The following is a 23,169-nucleotide window of genomic DNA, read 5'->3' on the forward strand; positions in this document are numbered from 1 at the left end:
AAATGCTGGAGCAAACAAGTTGCGATTTCAAGGCCTGTATTCCAGATTTGTGTGATCAGTATAATTTTCTTCTTGAGATGATTTATACCTGAAATTTGACTTGTAGAAACAAAATTATCACCCAAGAGGATGACCGTGCACTATGTCAGTATCCAGGATCTCCAGGATCAGCTTGATGGAGAAGCACCCCCAAGTCGAGAAGGACAAGCCAGTGTTAAAAAGGTAAGAACTGAAAAGGCTTCCTAATCTATTCTCAGAATTTTGTTGAAAGGAGCCCTAAAGTGTTTCCTGGGTAAATGGAAGACCCTGTCATATTTTTGCATCATCTGTTTAAACCCAAGTGCTCCTCGTTGTTGTTGTACCACCCCTCCATGTTCTACACTGGGGAGGGGATCCTGACCCTATGTCTCAGGCCGAGAGACGGTTTAACATAGTGGTTAAAAAACACCAACTCGGCAATGTGCTTTTTCTACCATCTGCCCTGTTTGTATACTGTGCAATGCAAGTTACCCACTTCTGAAGTGTTTTTGTCACTTCTGAAAGAAGTTTTTGAATGTAAAAAAAAATGTATAGCAGTGAAATGTTGAGAGGCAACTGTAAAGCACAACTCGTTCACCATTACACACAGTAAACCCACTACTGAATGAAGAGGTCACTGTAAATTCTGTGCATTCATGCATTCAGCTTATTTTCTGTAAATCTGCAGTTCTCTTTCTCTCTATGCATTTTAAATATTTGTTTAATCAAAGTACTTGTAAATCTGCATTTCAGTGTTTCTTTGCTGTCTGCATTGTAAATAGTTTGCTTTTCTAACTAGTGGGATATTTCAGAATATTTGATATATTAAACTGTTGTTTTTATGGGCCTGGCTAATAAATGACAGCTGAAGAGGTCAGTACTACAAATGAGGTAAATGCACCCATCTTGTTGAAATGGGAGCAAAAACAGCAGTTCCCCAAAGATGAAGGCAGTGAAAGGACTGCTGAGATTTATGGTGATTCCCCACATCACTGCTATAACCTTTCAGAAGGCTGTGCCCTTCTGTTCTTGTATGTTAATTATAGGAAGAAAAAAAAACATTAAGAACATAATAAGTGATTTTTTTTTTCTGTCACCCAGAAACACTGTCAGGTTAAGTCACTTATTCAGTCACACAGTAGGCACATGGAGGATGAAGGAATCAAACCCACGGATACAGAATTTGCCAACTGTTAAACTACAATGTGATCTTTGATGCTCAGTTTCCTGGAAAGCACCTTTTTGTTTACGTGACCTGCTTTTCTTTGGTTTGTATTAAACACCCTGTGTGCTGCAAACACCTCAACCCGTGTCTTTCTTTGTGCTTTTCTTTGGTTTGTATTAAACACCCTGTGTGCTGCAAACACCTTCAACCCATGTCTTTCTTTGTGCTTTTCTTTGGTTTGTATTAAACACCCTGTGTGCTGCAAACACCTCAACCCGTGTCTTTCTTTGTGCTTTTCTTTGGTTTGTATTAAACACCCTGTGTGCTGCAAACACCTCAACCCGTGTCTTTCTTTGTGCTTTTCTATGGTTTGTATTAAACACCCTGTGTGCTGCAAACACCGTCAACCCATGTCTTTCTTTGTGCTTTTCTATGGTTTGTATTAAACACCCTGTGTGCTGCAAACACCTCAACCCGTGTCTTTCTTTGTGCTTTTCTTTGGTTTGTATTAAACACCCTGTGTGCTGCAAACACCTCAACCCGTGTCTTTCTTTGTGCTTTTCTATGGTTTGTATTAAACACCCTGTGTGCTGCAAACACCTCAACCCGTGTCTTTCTTTGTGCTTTTCTATGGTTTGTATTAAACACCCTGTGTGCTGCAAACACCTCAACCCGTGTCTTTCTTTGTGCTTTCTCCAAGTGTAAAAGGGCTAATATACACCTGCTAGTGCTGTGCTTTAGTCATTTAAAAAGGGCAGGTTAAAAGAAAATTCAGCATACATTTCCCAGAAGTAGCATATGGCTAGTGATCAAAAAGCTCAAGCCACAATAAATTAAAGTACAACAGAAAGCTGACTTGGTGCCCTCATCAAGTCAACTAAAGCCAATTTTGAAAAGAAAGTTGCCAAGGATAACCATAAGGCCTTCTATGGTTACATCAAAAACCTAAATGGCAACGCTCAGGTCTGTTCTGAGCTAGTACAAAATGGAACAAAATACACTGACCCCACTGACATTGCCAACATCTTGGTTGACAGGTTCAGTGCAAATTCCCCCCACCACCACCACCTACAGGGCCTATTACTATTCCAAGGGATTGTGTAACCCCAATTATTACTGATACGTTGGTTAATAAGGCTCTATCTAAAGCTAAAAACACTGCCTCCATGGGACCAGATGGTATCCCAGGCTGTGTCATACACGAGCTCCAAAATGAATTAACCCCACATCTGAATACCCTGTTCAGTGTCAGCCTCTCGACAGGATATGTGCCCATAGAATGGCGCACAGCAACTATGGTTCCGCTGCACAAGGTTGGGCCCACAACCGACCCTGGGAACTACCGACCAATAAGCCTGACCAGTCTGATCTGTAAGGCAATGGAGAAAATCATTATGGAACTCCTAAATGGAGAGACTGGGACCCTCCAAACACTTGACCCCACACAGTTCGGCGTCGTCAAGGGCAGATCATGCCTCCTGAACCTGGTGGACTTCTTTGAGACAGTTACTCAGGCTACAGATAAAGGAAAGGAGGTACACACGGCTTACCTTGACCTTGCTAAAGCATTTGACACCATTCCCCATTCGGCAATTATTGATAAACTCACCAACCTGGGCATAAACCCTTGCGTCACAAGATGGATCGCAAACTGGCTCTCAGATAAATCCCACAAAGTAAGAGTAGCGGGATCTATGTCTGAATCCAGACCAGTAACGAGCAGTGTGCCTCAGGGCTCTGTACTGGGGCCCCTCCTGTTTGGCATATACTTCTCAGAAGTACAGGCAAGCACTGAAGGGCTGTGGCTGACCAAGTTTCGGGATGACTGCAAACTGGGTGCTATAATAGTCTCTCTGGCCGACATGGATATCCTCCAGAAGGGCCTAAATGAGACTGATGCATGGTGTCAAAGCCATGGTCTCAAGCTAAATGCTAAAAATGCGTAGTAATCCCCTTTGGTAAAAACAGAGTACCCGCGAACTACCACATAGGAGGTAACCCCCTGAAATCTGAAGAAGTAATAAGGGATCTAGGGACCAAAGCAGATAGTCAGCTTTCCTTTGATAACCATGTTGCCAAGGTGGTTAGAAAATCCTTCTATGTGACCCATCTGATCACGAAAGGGTTCGTGTATCAAGATCTAAGGATGTAGTGGAGCCCCCTCTACTCTTCCTTCATCAGACCCATTATTGAGTACAATGCACCAATTGGAATGTACCTGGCTAGGCATCTCCAGCAGCGGGAGAGACCACAGAGGTACCTCACTAAGAGGATTACTGGCCTCAAACAGTTGCCCTATGCAGCACAATTGAAAAAACTAAGGCTTTTCTCTGTTGCATACCGCCTTCTCAGAGGCGATCTCTGTCTAACATACAAAGCCATGTCCAACCCAGAACTGTTGAACATGCTCCATCTTAGCAAAACCAAATCTACTCGAGCTACACGCTCTAGGGATATAAACCTCAGCACAACAATGAATAGAACATGCTGGAGGGATAGATACCTTTCGCAAAGACTTCCCTTGCTATGGAACAAGGTCCCGATTTACATAAGACAGAGCCCCTCACTATCACTCTTCAAGAGGAACTTTGACGAGTGGATGGGTAACAAAGCTCACACCAGGGATCATACCAACAGCTCTACTAGACAGGGGCCAAGGGTACTAGCTGCTAGATCAAGGGCCTAGGGAACTAACCAAAGGGGCAGTGAATACCGCACAACGTGGCTGGGCTAATATATGCCTTCAGGCAGATAGCCCAGTACCTACCTATGTGTAACACTTGTCCCATTTTTCATTTTCTGTGAAACATTTCACTCTCGATTCAGTCTTGTCTAGTGAACTGACAATGAATCCCAGAATCCTTTGCAGTTAGTGAGTTGTGGATTCCTTTGCAGCTAATTCCCAGTGGTAGTTGTAGTATTACCAAGATAATCAGTCTGCTGGTCCCATTGTCCATCCTGGTGCAAGATCCTTCATAAAGCATTTTGTTGCCTACGTTAACTGGGTAAACAGATCTGTATGCATATTTTTAACCTGCACTTTTCCCCCATTGAAAAATGGTAATTTTATCTTAGAGAATATTGTTTCTGTATGTGTGCATATTGTTTAGTGGAAAATTACCCTGTTATTAGTAGATCCTTTCTAAATAGCTGTTAACACTTTCTCTTGCATCCGTTCTTCCAGGACGGATGTGTAGATGATTTGATTGGTTCTTTGTGCAAATATGTTTGTAAAACAGATAAAATGATAATGGGGAATTTGTGTAATTGTAAATTGTGGCCAAATGTCTTTGCTGTTCATGTAGATGTGGCATATATAGAAGGTCAGCTTGCGTTTATAGCAGATGGAGCACAAATCACAGAAGCATGTGTCCTCTTATGCAGCCATAGTATTTGCTCTCTTTTTTCCCAGCAAAGGACGTTGACATGGTCTGTTGCCTAGGATGATAACAGTCACTGTAACTGAATAGTGAAGACTGAGCTAGAACACTAAGAAAACAGTGCTAACTATATGCAGGCAGTGCCATAGGCTCTAATGCCAGGGCAGTTGTAAATTATATGGTTTACTATTTCACTGCTGTGCAGCTTTGAGTTGTAGCAGTCCGTGAACACTGGCACATTTTAACTTGTGTTCCTAGATAGATTGGTGTATGATCTACAACTTACTCTCCCTCATTTTAAATGTATGAGCTTATTAATGCAACTTAATTATCATTACGTTATGGCAGTGTCACATCAAACTATGTGACGATTCTTTCAGAGACAAGATTGCACATATCAGCATTCTGCAGCAGCATACGCTAAGTGAGATACTGTAGCATCTGCTCCACTGCATCACAGAGCTGCTCTACTGCACTCTGCAGCTGCCTTTTGAAATGTGAGCCTGAGACCATCTGAGGCAAAGCAGTCATATGCAAAATATTGTTTTGGAACAATAAGCAAATTGTAATCGAGTTTGTCTTTGCATGCTGAGTAATTAATACCTTCGGCAATGGAAGTGGGGATGCTTTGTCTACAGATTATGTTTTCAACTACTGTCCTAGAAAGTGGTGTCTGCATATACGGCAAAACTGTAAAGGTAGAAAACGACTATAGTATTACACTGGAAAATAACATTTATGTGGCAGAATTTTCTTGTACAGATCTCAAAAGGGATGATGGACGAGGCATTACATGGTTTAGTATGGTATAACAAATTCATGTCTACACAGTATCAGCCCCAAGTGAGGGAACTGATGTTGTTCTGCATTAATAAATTCAGCTGCTGAATCAAATCATCTCATGTTTAATACTTAAATTGGTAAAACTTTTAAGACACAGTCTCCTTCAACATAACTAGGTAGGTTTCATCTGGTAAGTGACTTATACAAAGTCCTTGATTGTACTGACATGGCTCTGATGGAATCAGATGCTGAACCTACACAACATTAATAGCTCATTTATTTTATAACTCAAGCATATTTAATTTTATTTTTCTTTCATTGCTATGCAGCATTTCACAGATGCTAACGGCAGCACTAGTTAAGAAACTGAAGGTAAATGAACTTGCAGACTCCAAAGTATAGGTTTTCCAATGGTTTTACAGTTCATGCACTCTCAAACTAGAATGCAAATCCCACAGTTATAAAAGGCAGAGCTTAAATAAAATCACTGACAAATTACTGCTGTTGCCTTAAATTCTAAGATTAAAGTGTAGTTTTCTTTGTTTTTCACTTCAGGCAAACCAGACACAATGGAGAAAGGTGAAACAGATTCTCAGCAGGCTAAGGCGAAAGACACCAAATTCTTCAAATGCACAGAACAGGTCAGTGTCTCTGCTGTGTTGTGTTTCCTTGTACAAAGCTAAATCCACTTAAATCTGAGGTACATTTATTAAATATTTTAAACTGCTGAGCCAGGGTTTGTCTGAAGTCTTAAGCCATATTTTCAGTTTTGGGCTGAAACCGGTAATGGCAGGGTGTATGCTGAACAATTCTTAGGATGTGTATGATCCCGTTTCTCTTCTTTTGGATGCTGGGTAATGAGTAGGTTGCAGGAGCTAAAACAGAGCGTATTACAGTAAATGTTTAGAAAATACAGAGATCAGCTAAGGCACACGATAAATGCATTCAGAAGACTGAACTTAAAGCAATATATGGAGACAAACATGGCAGAACTAAAATTATCCTAGAGCAGTGAGGTAAGAAAACACAATTAAGGTGAAGTAGAAAAGAGATGCATAGGATGCCGACACTTTCGGCAAAACATGAAGTTATGAAAGGAGAGCAGCAGTGATAATTATTTCCAAGTGTAAGCAATGAATGCAATTGTCTTGACTGAGTATTATTTTTTTTGCGGGGATGCCTCCCTACATGGTACAGTAAAATATCTTCTCAGCATGGGTTCTAACATGGTACAGTACAGACGTAATGACAGCAAATTGTATAATATGTGTTACACAGGAGAGGGAGCCTTTATCGGAAGCACCTTGTCAATGGTTCATTTAGGGCATTTAGGCTAAATGGGGAATTAGAAAAGTAACAAAGCAGCACAAGAGGAGTAGGGGACTCCTGAGCAAGCCTCTTTGTTTGGTCTTTCTAGGTTTGAGGGCATCTGCTCTGTAAAAGAACATCTGTAGGGACTCCCCAGCCCTACTGCCTACTTCTGAGGCCTCTGCTGTTGCTGCTTCTGAGGTCATTGTGCCTTTGGCTCCTGTGTGTCCTCCCGCTCCAAAGCTGTAGTTTCAACATCAGAACTATAGAATATCTCCCAGTCAGTAGAGTACAAACACAGTCTAGTACTCATGGAAAGGAAGAGGTAATATCCTTACCTTATCAGTGAGATGATACCAGTGTCCCCTGGCTGTGTCATCCCCCAAAGGCTTTCAAGTTTTCAGTGGTTGCTCACCCCAGATGCACTTGAGCGAAGAATGCCTGCCATGTCAAAGCAGCTGCCTGCTGGTGGGTCTTGTCAGTTCCCCTCCTAGGACAGGATCACAGCCCCCTTCAGAAAATGACTAAGGATTGGGGCCGGACTACATATTGCAGCTTTCTTCCTCCTTGATTTTGAAGAGCAGACGCTGTCACAGTAGGATCTTCTCCAGAGGACATTTAATTTGGGTTGCACTTTGTCCATTAAAACAGAGCACATCCAGTGACAATCTCAAGAGGCATCAGCCTCTTAGAACGTGTACTCGAGTCTTCTTGGACTGGATTCCCTAAAACCTGTGGCTTCAACTGCAGTTCAGGAAGCTCTTCTGGATGCCTTTGAGGTGACAGCCTTTGAGCAGGACTGCCATCCCCCCGCTTCCAAAAGGCGTAGTATATTTTGCAGATTTCTTATACGAGAATCCTGTTATGGACCCAGATATGGAACCCCTGGATTCTAAGGGAGATTAAAATTGCTTCAGGGTGAAACACACTTCCCAGTGACATGGAAAGCAGAATTTTGAACCAGTGTGAGAAGAACATAAACACTTCAATAACTTTAGCCTTCAGAGTCCAGAGCTAATAGACCCACATTTGCCCATCAGAAAAAGATTCTTAAACAACCCCTGCAAGCTTGTGGGAGAGTGAAGGTTGAAACTTTGAAGACAAACTGTGAAACCCAGGTACAGACTGCTATGCAGGTGGGCAGGCATAGAATTAAACATGGGTACTATATGCTAACGATTCAGCATCTAGAGCTGGTACTACACAGATCCTGAAAGCTTCTTTTGACCCTAATCTCATGCAGTATTTAAGAAATCAGAGAGTAAAGAGAAAACGTGGAATTTGCTTCCTTCACCTATTCCCAAGTACAACTGAAGCTACCCAAGTAAGCAGGTGAAAGGATTAAAGCCTGAGAGTAAGGAGGACAAGAGGAATTGGCAGAAAGAATATGAGGCATAATCTGGGGCCTTCCATGGCCACCTCCCAGCAGGGAGCAGCTGTGGCTACTCTACTGTACTATTCTGAATTCCTAATTCCTCCCTTACCGTCACCATTAAAAAAAAAAAAAAAAAAAAAAAAAACAACCCTAGACTTCATCCTTTAGCAACAAACCAAAAGGCGAGGAAGCTGATCGGACATAAGACAGGTGGGTGCTGGAAATTGGAGATTGCAGGCTGCAATTCTTGACCATTCTAAAAATGCAGGGTATCCCATCTATCCCAATAGATAAGTAGTCTGTGGGACCGCTCATCTCTCATTCAAGATATGATCATTCACGGGACCATAAAACATGGTATCCAGAGGAGAAAAGGCCAAGGATTGTTTCTGGTGCTAAAAAAAAAATGTCCATAGATTCTAATTCTGTGTATATCAAAACTCAACAAGTTAATAAAAGATCCTGAATTCATAATGCTAACTCTGTTTGGCCCTTTGGTCACTCTTGACTCCTCAAGCTCTCATGGCATTTCTGGACCTCAAGGATGCCTAACTTCACGTACAGATCCATAAAGTTTCATAGGTTGGTACTAGGCCATCATCCCTAGGGCCTATACAAGCCTAGCCATAGCAATTCCCTGGATATTTCTTCCCACAATATTTACTTCCCTGGACCCTGTCTAGCAGGGTGACTAAAGTGATCCCCGGGGTGAATTTCCTCTCTCATCCAATTGTCAAGGTTTCTTTTGAAGAGGGCCAAGGAGGTATTCTGCTTGACATATATGGGCAGTCTGTTCCAGAGTATGGGGAGTCTCTAGGTCGGGAACCTATCCCTCCAGCATGTTTTGTTCATTGTGATGACCAGGTTTAGATCCCTGGAGCGTGTGGCTCTGAGGGATTGGGATTTCTTTAAGTGGAGCATGTCCAACAGCTCAGGGTTTGACATGGCCTTGTATGTTAAGCAGAGATCGCCTCTTGAGTAGACGATATGCCACAGAGTATAGCTGGAGTTTTTATAGACTGTCAGCATAGGGCATCTGCTTTAGGCCTGTGGTTCTTTTAGTGAGGTATTTCTGCGGCCTTTCCAGCTGTTGCAGATGTCTTGTGAGGTAAATACCACACAGGGTGTTTTCTTCAACTCTAAGGTCATAAAGTGAATTTTCATTTGTATGCAAGATTATTTTTTCATTAAAACTGTTGGCACATGGTAATTTTAACTTGACCCATGCTGTGAAGCACGTTACACTAGTTAATAGGCACAGCAAGCAAAGCCTGCCGGTTGGGGGCATAGGAAGCTTTCCTCCACTTAACTTCTTTGATAGAATGGATTCTCTGAATCAGTATTTGCTGAGCAGCAAGTCTATTATAACACTATTATTCATATAAGTGAGATGGCACCAGCTAGCTTAAGGACAGGTATTTTCCCACACTCAGCCCTGAAATGCATAAGCTTAGAAAGTGCCCCAATTATCAAAGTAGCAGAAAGCACATATAAGGGTTTATTAATTTGAAAACTCCACCACCCAAGTCGTCCTCAGACCTTCAGTCTTATTCTACTCTCGGTTGACCTGTTTATTCCTCCTGGCTAAGAACCCAGTTATTTCATTCATTTTTGGGGGTGAAAACACTGGGAGTGGCACTGCCATCCACAAAGGAGACTGAGGTGCTTTCTTTTAAAGACCTACCACCCCTGTGCAAGCTGGTCTGCATCCAAGGTATTGGGGTGCAGCCTTTGCCTCTGTGTAATGTGATTAAATGGCTGCATCCCAACCTGTAGACAGGGGACCATAAGTATGATACCTCATCTCCACCAGGGATTCAACCATGGAAAGTGTACCCTAAGCACACACCCCTCTCACTCAGAAACAGAGACTCATCACTCCTCTCCTCTCCCACATCTGCTCCAGTAGGTTGCAGAGCTACTAGCCAAACTTGGGTAATCTTGTTTGTAGTCAGGATTGTATTCCTCTGCACCAACAATGCTGGTCATTTCTTTGGAAACTTCATTTCAGTCCTGGTCCCTAACCTCATTTGCAGCTGCTGTATACAAACAGTATCCAGGGACTTTTGCAAAATTTTCCAACATAGATGAATAACGAGTGCTGTGATATCTCAGTTACTAAAGTAGATCAGGAATGTGCCATCCCCCCGGGAAAGAGGGCATAAGACAGAATTGGTAATAGATTGTCATTGGGAAACTGTATATTGTTTGTCTGCTCATTTATTAAATATTAAAGATTAACATTGAGATTGTACTGTATTGCTTTCAGCAGTTCACTGACCTCATGCTCTTTCAAAGTGAAATTTTAATGTTTTCTGCACTTTGTTTACAGTTTGGAGGCTTTCGAGGGAAATGACATAAATAAAAGTCTACCATCTGGTTTTAATACAAAACAGAAGTCTACAGATATGTCAGTACAGTGACATGCAAAACGCAAGGAGGCCTCGAATGTTGCCAGTTTTGAAGAGTGGTTTAATGTTCTAAATCTGTAGGCATCTGAACTGCTCAAGGAATGGACTTTTCAGGATTGCTTATGGACTTGGTATGCTCTAACATTACATGTTATGGTTATGCATCAACATCTTCCAGACTGCTTTTCTGAGCCGATATAAGCAAGTGCCACCCGCCACGTTGAACTACTTAGGTGGTGGTGTGAATAACAACAAAGTCTGAAGTTGTAATCCTGAACTTGTAAGGCAGATATTAGAAAACTGCCACTCTGCAGCAAACGCTTCTGAGAAAGCTGCTTTGGCAGCCTTCATGTTCTATACTGCCTGATGTATGTGCTGCTCTCTTGTGCTATGCTGATGTTTTAGTGAATGACTGCAGGAAGAGAGCCATAAAATAAGTTGTGTTTGTGTTAATTTAATTTGCAGCTAATTCAAGGTAGCTTGTTTGGCCTGCAACAGCTCAGGTTTCAGAACAGTCCTCTGTTTCTGCTTTTTTGTAACTGTGAATGTTGATTTATGAGGGCTGTATTTCGCACAACTTCTGTATGGCTGTGAAGAGATAGGAGCCTACTTATCCTTACCCCGTAACTTACTTTTTTTTTTTTGGTAAGCTAGCGCTTTATTTACCTAGTGTAGGCAAGAACGACTATCTACATTCTGTTCTTTTGGACTTTGTACAGAACTTTGTTTCTTCATAAATGCGCACATGATTTTTTAGCAAGCATAAGTACATCTGTGGTAATGCATTTTCCGCCTTTCATTCCAGCTTACATTCACAAGTCAGGCACAAGTGTTTTGCATTATCCAGTGCACTTTTTTGTACCAGCCGCAGAATCACCGCATCCATCATAATGGAACCTATAATGTCATGGTAGTAGAGTATTCTCTCACCCCCCTCCCATTGTGTACAAAAGATGATTTTTCAGTAGTTGATGACAGGCTTTGAATACTGCCATGTACTCAGTTACCTTCCAGAAGTAAACCAGTCTATATAAAGATAGGCCAAATTGCCAAATACCAGACTTCTAAAAATGGAATGGTAAAACACATCAGTGGACCAAAATGTAGAAATATTACTGCACAACTGAAAGGCTTAACTAGTAGCAGAATATTAGAATGGGGTGCTACAATGGTCTGCTTCTGGCTGCAGTCTGCGGATATAAATCTGACTTCTGCTGTCATTTCTGTTAATGCATGGCTTCTTGATAACCAGATTTGCCCAGCAGTGCAAGTTTATTAATGTCACCTGTAAATAGGCTGCTTCATATGACTTTTGGTCAGAAGAAAAACCGCTTGCAGATAACTCTGACCTGAAGAAAAGCCTAACCCCATGTTTAAGACAGAATTTGGCATCGGGTTTCCTCTCTTTACATTTCAGGGAGGGGTGCTATGATTATTTTATATTTCATTTTATTAAATGGGTACTTCAGAGAGTCTGTTCACAGTTCTGTTAGTCATGCTGTAATAGATTTATTTTGTAACCAACATTTCTGCATGGTGTTTTTTTTTTGTTTTGTTTTTTTTTTTTTTAACGAATCCACCCCCCAAAGTCATTTCATCCCCATGCTGAAGGGAAGATGAACACTTGACACCAGGTGGGATGTGCAGCTGTTGTAATGGTGCATTGACGGTTGCGGATTTATCTAGGTTTGGCTGTTTCTTTGGATGTCCGAGCCGATCCTTGCAAAGCAGCACTTTTAAGAAGCCTTTCAGATTTACCAGCTGGACATCGCACTTTGCAGTGGCGTAGACTTGCATTGTACAGCAGTATGTCTGCAGAAGGAACTAGAGTGCTTGACAAAAAACACATTTTACCAGTTCATGAACAAGTTCCAATGTAGCTTAGCCTCTGTCTCTTATACTGTTTAAGCAGGAAGATGATGGTAACTGGTTGAACATTACACAATCCTTATGCATTCTGAGGGGAGCAAACTGAGGAACAAGGCCTATAGCTGCCTACATGAAGGCCAGTCTCTGTACCCACATAAGAACTACGCATGATGCATAGCTTTGGAGTACCTTATTACACCTGTAAAATGGGCAAAAGCAAATGGAGGAATTAATTTCCACCCATGCACTAACGTTGAAGTAATGCGCACATAGTGGCAGGGATGTTGAAACTGATTGCCTGTTTCATACGGAGTTTACTGTATGAATTTATTAAGTCAGTATTTGATATGAATTTTTGCATGTTCATGTGTTGAGAAAAAAAGTTACATTATTATGTCAATGACCTATTCAGGAGTAAATTTTTAATTAAGAATTCTAGCTTTCATCCAGTTATTCTCCCCAGTTTACATATGAGTCTGTGACCTTGAAAAGCAGTTTCTAATTAACTACAGTGCTGTAGCTTGACAATGGACAAGTGGTGAACAAATGTTCAACTATTTAGACAACTCCATAGTATTGTGCAAAAACTCCCAAAGGAACAGCATACAGCGTTTGTATTTTGAAGCAAAATATTTATGGATGAAGCAGGTTGAAATATTACTAGACTCTATAGTGCTCCCAAGAACTTTTCTTTGACCGTTAACTTGGTTCAGCACGATTAACAGTCCGTTCTTGCACTAGCAAGAAAATTTAGAATTTTTAGTGCAAATAAAATGTGACGAGGGATACATTTCTTTTTATCTCTGATTATTCAGAATCTTTTTTTCAGTATTTATGTATTTTTATATGAAAACTTTATATATGTATATTACGTATTTAGTAAATATCTGTATGCATTATGTATATATAAATATATAGTATATTTTATGTTTGAAAAAGTAATTTATAGAATTTTTCAAGTTTTTATTTGAGGAGTGCATGTTCTGCGGTACAACCTTCCAAACAAGATTTTCCTCTGCTTCACAGAACAGCAGAACTATTGAAATGCTCAGATTACTGCAGTTTCTCCTGTTTGTTGTGATAATAAAATAAGACGACTTTTTAAAGATGCTGTCGGTTTGCTTTTGTAGTCGTGTGGTACCTTCAAATGTATTCTGCATTCCATTACTGTGACTTCTGCAAGGATCTGTGTGACCAGTACTTATACAAACATTGCATTGTTATTGTTTGTGTGGCTGGCATATTTTCTTCCCTTTTTTTTTTGTGTTGGGGGTGCTGATGTATTGCCCAACACAGACCTTCTATATTTTTCACAGATGTACAGCATACCTGAAAAGCAGACTTTCAGGCTTGTCAGAGGGCTGGATCCCTAGGTGTGGTCACTACAGGGGTGTGCACAGTCTGTGGCAGATGACTATACTGCGTAGTAAGACCATGTCATGTGTGTCCGACTAATGGCAGGATTTTAACTCAGCATGAGCATATTCCAATTTAAAAAAAAAAGTAACATAATGCATGCATTCACATATAAAATGGTAAAAGTTTTGGCTTTTACTGAACATATCGAATAAGGGGTGGTACAGTTTTACAGTCACAGGATACAATGGAGGAATGCTAGCATTATAACATAATATCACATATACTGTCCATTTCCAAATACTTCAGCACCAGTGGTCAACAGCAAATAGCCCTGATTATTACAAAAAGGTGTTATAAATCTATAATGGTATTACGAAGCCCTATGATGCCCAAGTATACTGTACAGTTTTGTTACATGTGATGTGCTGGTGATGATTAAGGCTAGTTCAATATTTAACTCATGGAAAATGCTGTCAGTCTCAGCCTCAGCAGCATCTGTCTGTGATCACTTCCTCACCACTTGGTCCTTTATCAGTTACTCTTGTCTGGGTCGTGTACCTGAGTACTGTAGACAGTACACTGAACCAATGCATTCCTGAATAGCTACGGCCTCCATGACTGGAATATACCCAACAATGAGTCTAGTGGATTCTTGGAAACTGCATGTTGATGTCATTCTTTGAAGTACCAGACAATTGTCATCAATTTAGGCAAGAAGCTAGAGCTCAAAAGCATTTCTTAGGACAATTATCAGCTGTTTTAAAAAAATCACAGCTGGGCTATTATTACTAAACATTGTGGATGCATCTTGCCCCCTTTGTTCCTGGGAGTGATGGTCAGTAAAGTAAGTTTTGCATAGCAGAACATGGTTAGGCTACATTAAAGTCACAATGCCAGTTATTCTGCACAGTAGAGAGAGTGACGCTGCTGTTTATTCTGCACAGTATAAAACAAGCATTGCCATTGAATTTGGTGCTGACAATACTGAAAATAAATTATGTAAAGTAATGCGTTTGTACACAGCTGCCACAGTGCCATGGGAAATAGCTGTTCCACACCAAACAGCACAATTTCTAGGTTCATAGGCAAGTCCATATTTACCTATGAACCTCATGTCTACTAGCTGCCCTTGTGAGCCATTTTAAGCCTAGCCAACTTCTCTCAAAGGTGGGAATCAAATGCTGTATCTTGTGTCTGTAATCATTATGCCATCCCCCCAGTTCTGCAGTACGTCTGGTACTCTTTCTTTAATTATACATAGCAGCAATCTCCACCTTCACCCCTGCTTAAAACTTTTCTCCAAAAGGGTTGCTGTCTTCCCAGTCATTTACTCTGATTTTGCACTTGATATGTGTGTGCCCTTTTTCTTTTACCCACAGTTGCACGAGCTGAGTTATATCTGCACTTTTCCACTAGGACTAGACTTCTTTCAGTAGTGTTTCATCAATTGCACACTTAAGAGTTGGACTGGACTTCTACAAACACCACCCTCAGCAGAATGTACTGGGCAAACACCACCCTCAGCAGAGTGCACTGGGCAAGCGGGGAGTAGAATTTGATGCAGCTTTCTTCTATATCACACATACATGCACATAAACCTGTGGACAATTTACAAGTCATCAATCTGTCTAGCATGTCTTTGGAAGGTGGGAAGAAAATGGAGTATCTGGAGAAAACACACAATCACATGAAAGGCATGCAGTCTCAACACAAAAGGTACCTCAGCCGAGAAAGTACAGTTGTGTACACTTACCATAAATGTAGATGTTCGAGTATATTCACTGTTGCAGTCCTAACCAATGGGTTATCCGGCACCCGGTAGCACTCGATCGGCCAGAATACCAAAGGTATGTAAATATGATGTCTGCTGTCGTCGGTTGTAAAGGGCATCCGATACAAAAGGAGGCAGCCAACGTCACTTCCTCAGTCTTTATTGCCATAACAGTCAGAAGCCCCAGAAAACAAGGCTTAAATCAAAAGCAATTTTGGCAAATACCAAATTTAGTCTGTACCTTAGGAAAAGAGGACAGGAGAGGACCAAAAAGGGGGAAGGAGGGAGGGAAATCAGGACTGCAACAGTGAATACACTTGAACATCTACATTTATGGTAAGTGTACACAACTGTACTATGTTCATCGTGTTTCACTGTTGGAGTCCTAACCAATGGGTTGATTACCAAAGCCCAGAGAAAAGAGGAGGAACCAACAGAATCAAGGATTGGCGATAATGCCCTGCAGAACAGCAGTGGCAAACCCTGCCCTGGCTCTGGAAAACAAAGGCAAATTATAATGCTTTGTGAAAGTGTGAACAGAAGACCATGTGGCAGCCTCCAAAATGTCTTTAGTAGGGACACCCCTTAAAAAAGGGTGCAGAAGTGGAAGCTGCTCTAGTTGAGTGGGTCCTAACCCCTTGAGGAGGAACCTTGCCATGAAAGGAGTAACAAAGTGATGCAATGTGCAATCCATTTAGAAATGGTTTGCTTAGAAATAGCCTTGCCCTGGGCTCCTGAGGCAAAACTGACCAATAACTGTGCTGATTTCCGAAGGTCTTTAGTCCTGTCCAGGTAAAACCTGAGCTGTCTGTGCACATCAAGAGAATGTAGGATCCCTTCACCTCTATTTCGAGGATTAGGAAAGAAGGTAGGAAGGTGCATGGACTGATTAAGAGTCAGGCTAGAAACCACCTTAGGCATAAAGGAGGGGTTGGTTCTTAGAGAGACCCTATCTGCATGGACAATAAGAAAAGGATCCACGGCCATCAAAGCTTGCAGCTCTGAAACCCTCCTTGGTGAAGTTATAGCCAAGAAGAAGGCAGTCTTCCAAGAGAGAAGCTTTAAATCTGCATTGGCAGCTGGCTCAAAAGGAGGAAGAGTGAGTTTCTCAAAGACAAAATTAAGATCCCAGGCTGGAGTAGGTGCCCTTCTGGAAGTTTTTAGGTTGCAAGCACCTCTAAGAAACATTTTCATCAGGGGATGAAAGAAAATTGGTTGTTTAAAAAAACAATGAGCAGAAATGGCTCAAGCATGGATTTTGATAAAGGAAAAAGACCACCCTGAAGCAACTCATCCAGGTATTCCAGGATCAGAGAAAGGGTAGGCTGAGAAGAAGATTCCCTTTAGCTTGCATCCAATGAGAGAATCTTTCCCATTTGCCAGCATAGGACTTCCTAGTGCTAGGCCTCCTGGCCTCCCTCAGCATGTTAACCACCTGCTGGGAAAGGGAAGAAAAGGGATGAGTCATACAATGAGCCATGCTGCCAAATGTAGAGACTGAAGATGAGGATGTAGAATGTTTCCCCCTTCCTGAACCAAAAGATCTGGCTTCAGAAAAAGATGCCAAGGAGGAAGTTCGGAGAGACTGCGAAACAGTGGATACCAATGCTGTCTGGGCCAGTCAGGAGTTATGAGAATAGTCCTTGGTCTTTCGTCCCCAATCTTTAATTATATTCTGGGAAGAGGAGGAAAAGAAGAGAAGGCATAAACTGACAGCAGCGTCCAAGGGAAGGACAGAGCATCCGCTCTCCAAGCTTTGCTGTGATGCTGTCTGGTGCAAAAAAGAGGTAGAAGATGGTTGTCTGGGGAAGAGAAAAGATCCACCTGTGGTGTGCCCCAACGCTGAATGATGCTGTAAAAGACTGCTCTGTTCAACTGCCACTCCTGAGTATCCAGGGTTTGTCTGCTCAACTGGTCTGCCAAAACATTGAGCCTTCCTGGAAGAAATTGAGCTAGAAGATACACGCCCAGGGATGCTGCTATGGACCAATGATTCATGCTGTGCCTACACAGGGGGTAAGAATGAGCCCCTCCCTGCTTGTTGATGTACCATATGACTGTGGTGTTGTCTGTCCCGACGAGCAGGGTCCCTGGAGAAAGAAGATACTTGAAAGCTAGTAAGGCCTGCTGAACTGGCGTCCTTTACAACCGAAGACAGCCAACGTCATATTTACTTACCTTTGGTATTCTGAGCCGGATAACCCATTGGTTAGAATTGCAAAAGTGAAACATTATGAACATCTGAAACTCTTGCTGTAAGGTGAATACTACTTCACCAAGCCACCCTCACAAGTATTACCTGGACATTTCTTTCTCCACTTCACAACTGTAACCAACACATGTGTAGCCTTCTGTTGCTTCATACTACCTATGGTCAAGGAAAAGGCACCCCCTCAACCGTTTCTAACAGTGTCACATGACTGTGATCATTAAAAGCCAAGCTCCCCCAGACAGTGTAAAGTACAGTTGTGTACACCTACCATAAATGTAGATGTTCGAGTGTCTTCACTGTTGCAGTCATGACTGTAGGGTTCTCCCCTGCCGGCAGACAGCCCTCGGTCGGCCAGAATCCCAAAGTCTGGGTCTGGCTTCGGTTGTTCAACTCTGCTCCCTAACGTCAGAGCGCCAGGAGTATAAAGCTGACAACCGACGCCATCTTCTCCAGTTTTTCTTGCCCCAGATGTCAGGAGTCCCAAAATGAAAATGGTCCCAAAACCTTTGCAAATACACCTCAGAAGAATGGTGAAAAAAGGAACCACACAAAAGTAAAAATAAGAGGGACAGGAGGGAGGGAGGGAAACCCAGACTGCAACGGTGAAGACACTCGAACATCTACATTTATGGTAGGTGTACACAACTGTACTATGTTCATCGTGTTTCACTGTTGCAGTCATGACTGTAGGGTAGAATCCCAAAGCTGAAAGAAAGGGAGGTGGTCATAAAGAAGAAGGGGCGGCAAAAAGGCCCTGCAAGACTGCAGAGGCAAAGCCTTCCCTAGACTTAGAGTAGTGAGGCAAATTGTAGTGCTTAGAGAAAGTATGCACTGAACTCCAAGTTGCAGCTTCCAATATGTCCTTGGTAGGAACTCCCCTGAGGAAGGCTGCAGAAGTGGCAGCAACTCTGGTGGAATGAGTCCGTATGGTCCCTGGGATTTGCTTTCCATGGTGTGAATAACAAAATCTGATTCCATGAGCAATCCATTTAGAAATGGTTTGTTTAGAAATGGCTTTACCTTGGGAACTTGAAGCATAAGAAACAAACAATTGTTCAGATTTTCTAATGTCCTTGGTTCTGTTCAGGTAAAAACGTAGCTGTCGATGTACATCTAAGGAATGTAAGATCCTTTCCCCTTTATTTTGAGAAGTGGGGAAAAAGGTTGGCAAATGGATAGTTTGATTTAAAGCCACTTTGGAAACCACCTTAGGCATAAAGGTCGGATTAGTCCTCAAAGATACCCTGTCTTGATGAAAAATAATATAAGGTTCCACCGCCATAAGAGCTTGTAACTCTGAAACTCTCCTGGCAGAGGTTAGTGCCAACAGGATAGCTGTCTTCCAAGATAAAAACTTGATGTCAGCAGAAGCGGCAGGCTCAAAAGGAGGCAAGGTTAGTTTTTCCAAAACATAATTGAGATCCCAAGCAGGAATAGGAGGAGATCTAGGAGGTCTTAACTTCTTAGCTCCTCTGAGGAACTGTCTCATGAGCTGGTGGGAAAAGATGGGAGGGGTCTGTATTATAATGAGCAGAAATAGCTGAAGCATGGATCTTAATGGAAGAGAAAGAGACACCCTTATGTAAGAGATCCGTCAAGTAAAGTAGAATTAAAGTAATGTTAGGAAGAAGAGGATCAGAATCCTGAGCCTGCATCCAGGAACAAAATCTTTTCCATTTTCCCGCATAAGATTTCCTAGTGCTAGGACGTCTAGCTTCCAAAATGACATCCATAACCTGCTTGGGTATTAAAGAAGAAATCAAAGGCCCAGGAATAACCAGGCCGCCAGGCTGAGAGTTCTGACATGAGAGTGTAGAACCTGACCCTGATGTTGGGGCAGAAGGTTCGGAGACTGAGGTAAAATCCAAGGGGGCTCCAGGCATAGGTTTATTAGAGTTGGATACCAAAACTGCCGAGGCCAATTCGGAGCCAACAAGATTATCATCTTGGGTTTGTCCTGTTTTATCTTCAATAAAACTCGTGGAAGAAGAGGTAGAGGCAGAAAGGCATATCCCGAGAGGTTCCTCCAACTGAATGACAGGGCATCCACTTTCCAAGCCTCTCTGTGGAATGTCCTGGTGCAAAAAAATCTGCAGCTGATGATTTAGATGGGATGCAAAGAGATCTATGTGAGGACATCCCCATACTGCTGTTATCTTGAATATTTTGGTATCCAGCATCCACTCGTGTGGATCCGAAAGGTTTCTGCTCAAACTGTCTGCCAGTAAGTTTTTCCTGGTAGAAACTGAGCTTGAAGATCCAGATTGCAAGTTAGAGCTGTGTTCCATAAATCCATGGCTAGTCTGCAAAGGGGGTAGGAACGAGATCCCCTTGCTTGTTTATGTACCACATAACTGTGGTGTTGTCTGTTCGTATTAGTAGTTGTCCTGGCTGTATGAGATTCCTGAAGGTCAATAGGGCTTTCTGAATGGCTAACATCTCCTTTAAGTTGATATGCAGGTGCTTCTGATCCTTTGTCCAAAGGCCCTGCAGACAATTGCCCTGAAAATGGGCTCCCCAAGCATAATCCGAGGCGTCCGTGGTTAGAATCTGAGAGGCAGGAGGTAGACTGAAGGGCTTCCCTTTGTTTAGAGCACATGCTCTGGACCACCGAAGAAATTCCTTTTGAAGGCAAGGAAGGACAGGAATCAGTATGTCCAAACTGTGGTAATGCTGAGACCATACACTTTTTAGGTACCACTGTATTTTCCTCATGTGTAGTCTTGCATATGGTACGAGAAGGATGCAGGAGGCCATGTAAACCAAAGCCTGCAGGAATTTCCTTGCAGATAGATGAGTTAGAGTTGCCAAGGCTTTGAAAGTTGACGCCAGCTGTAATTGTTTTTCGGATGTCAGAAAAGCCATCTGGGTTGTAGTGTTTAGAAGAGCACCCAGAAAAGTTCTCTTGTGATGGTGTCAAATTTGACTTTTTTATGTTTACAGAGAATCCCAGGAATTTGAGGAGGCTTTGTACAAAATGTAGATGCTGGAGTAAGACCTCCTTGCTGTCTGCCTGAATTAGACAGTCGTCCAGATAAGGGTATATTTGAATTCCCTTGAGTCTGCAGTAAGCTACTACTGGAGCCAGGCATTTGGTGAAGACCCTGGGCGCAGTAGATAATCCAAAGGGCAGCGCAGAGAATTGAAATGACTCAGTCATTGTCCATGCTGGTGTGAATGACCTGAGACGTACCTCCCTGGACTACATGAAGAGAGACATAGAGGAGCTCTCTGAGCATGTAGCCCAGGCAGGTATGACCCTGACCTTGAGTAGCATCTTGCCCTCACCAAGAATGATGCCACAATATGAAGACAAGATGATCAATTTCAACAACTGGCTTAAGTATTGGTGTCATTCAAAGGGGATCCAATGCCTGTCAGCGTGGGATGATATGCACGACAAGCCACGATGCTTTGCAAGGGACGGCTTGCACCTGTCACCCCTGGGCTTTCGGATATTGGCAAAGGCTCTTGCTACCCCCATAGTGCCTTTTTTAGGCAAGGCTCAAAAGACAAACCCACCTCCATAGGTATCACAAGGGATAAGAAACTAAGAGTAATGCTACTCAATGCTAGAAGTCTAAACCTCAAGATGCACGCCTCAAACTCTCCTTAGCATGGAGAACATCGATATCTGTGCAGTAACAGAAACCTGGTTCAGGACTCCCGAGAGCACCCCAGCACTACCAGGTTATACCTCATACCATGCTTTTCGGCCCCAAAACTCGGACCGAACCGCAAAAGGAGGGGGAGTATCGATATTCATCAAAGATACCCACACCTCCAGGTTGGTGGCAAAGCACGAAGCATCAGAGACTATCCATGTGCAACTAACAGTGGGTAAAACTGCCTTCCAGTTTATAGCCTGCTACAGACCACCCTCCCAAACCCAGGAACCCCACTCGGCCTTCCTGAGAACACTGGAAAATATGAAGGTCTCTCCGAACACCATTATATTGGGTGACTTCAACTACCCAAACATAGATTGGGAACATTACTCTAGCTCCAACACCCTTGCCCAAAGGTTTCTAGAATTCATAAACTCAAATGCTATGGAACAACTTGTTACCACTCCCACAAGAGGGGAAAACATACTGGACCTGATCATCACCAACATGGGGACTCTATGCTCCAGACCATAAGTGTATCCCTCACTGGTAAGATCAGACCATAAACTGATCTCACTGGATATTCACATCCCGACCCCACCCCCTGCCCAGAAAACCACAGTGAAAAACTTCTCTAAAGCAAATTTCACACTCCTCAAAACCGAGGTGGAATCCTTCAAAGCTCCCGGGCCTGTGGAAAATACGGCCCAGACCGCAGAATCCTTTATAAATGCATTCTATGAACACCTTCAGGAATGCATGGATCATGCAATCCCAAATAAAACCAATACCCAATCCTCCAAAGGCAGACGACCTGTCTGGTGGACCCCAGCCATAAACAAACTATACAATAGAAGGAGGAAGCTACTACATGATAGAGCAAAATCACAAAAAGGGAAGGCATCTCTGATCAGTATTAACAAAAAACTAAGGGCACTCATGAAATCGTCAAAGGCCAGCTTCGAGAGAAAAATTGCACAGGACACTAAAGATAATCACAAGGCTTTCTTTAGTTATGTTAGGAACCTGGGTGGGAATTCACAGATATGCTCAGAATTAGTCCAAAATGACAAAAAATACACTGATCCCACAGACATTGCCAAGATCCTAGCTGACAGGTTCAGCGCAAACTTCTCCCCCCCCACCAAAAGGGCAAATATCTATCCCAGCAGAGTGCTGCCCCCCCGACATATCAGATGCTCAGGTGGGAGCCGCCCTCTCCAAAGCAAAAAACACAGCATCAATGGGACCAGATGGTGTCCCAGGCTGCGTCCTACATGAACTCCAAGAAGAGCTAAACCCAAACATAAAACTACTGTTCAATCTCAGCCTTACTACAGGATATGTACCCAAAGAGTGGCGTACAGCAACAGTGGTCCCTCTCCACAAAGGTGGTGCCTCAACGGACCCTGGAAACTATCGCCCCATAAGCCTGACTAGCTTGGTCTGCAAAGCTATGGAAAGGATCATTATGGACCTCATAAATAAAGATATTGGGGACCTACAGACACTGGATCCTACCCAGTTTGGCTTTGTTAAGGGCAGATCCTGCCTCTTAAACCTGGTTGACTTCTTTGAAACAGTCACCAAGGCCATTGTGAAGGGAAGGTGGTCCACACAGCCTATCTGGACCTTGCAAAAGCCTTGGATACAATACCCCACTCGGGCATTATAGATAAGCTCACCAGCTTAAATATAAACCCCTATGTCACTAGATGGGTTGCAAACTGGCTCAAGGACAGAACCCACATGGTTAGAATTGCTGGAGTCATGTCAGACTCCAAACCAGTTACAAGTGGCGTCCCACAAGGCTCAGTCCTGGGACCTCTCTTGTTTGGTATATATTTCTCGGAGGTACAGGCCAACACGGAAGGACTGTGGCTGACCAAGTTCGCAGATGACTGCAAACT

The 23,169-nt window shown here is 42.7% G+C and overlaps 1 protein-coding gene across 1 annotated transcript in view; it reads left to right on the top strand.

The window, feature by feature from the left end:
* Positions 1-13,418, top strand: part of LOC122811238 — a 101,307-nt gene extending 87,889 nt beyond the window's left edge. Inside the window, exons 5-7 of the mRNA XM_044082944.1 lie at positions 107-222; positions 5,902-5,987; positions 10,362-13,418. Coding sequence (XP_043938879.1) covers positions 107-222; positions 5,902-5,987; positions 10,362-10,452 — 293 coding nt within the window. The 3' untranslated portion in view covers positions 10,453-13,418. The remainder of the gene's footprint in view (positions 1-106; positions 223-5,901; positions 5,988-10,361) is intronic.
* The last annotated feature ends 9,751 nt before the right edge of the window (positions 13,419-23,169 follow it).

This window comes from Protopterus annectens, chromosome 9.part0 (genome assembly GCF_019279795.1).
Source record: "Protopterus annectens isolate FY-2018-M chromosome 9.part0, PAN1.0, whole genome shotgun sequence".
Lineage (NCBI taxonomy): Eukaryota > Metazoa > Chordata > Ceratodontiformes > Protopteridae > Protopterus > Protopterus annectens.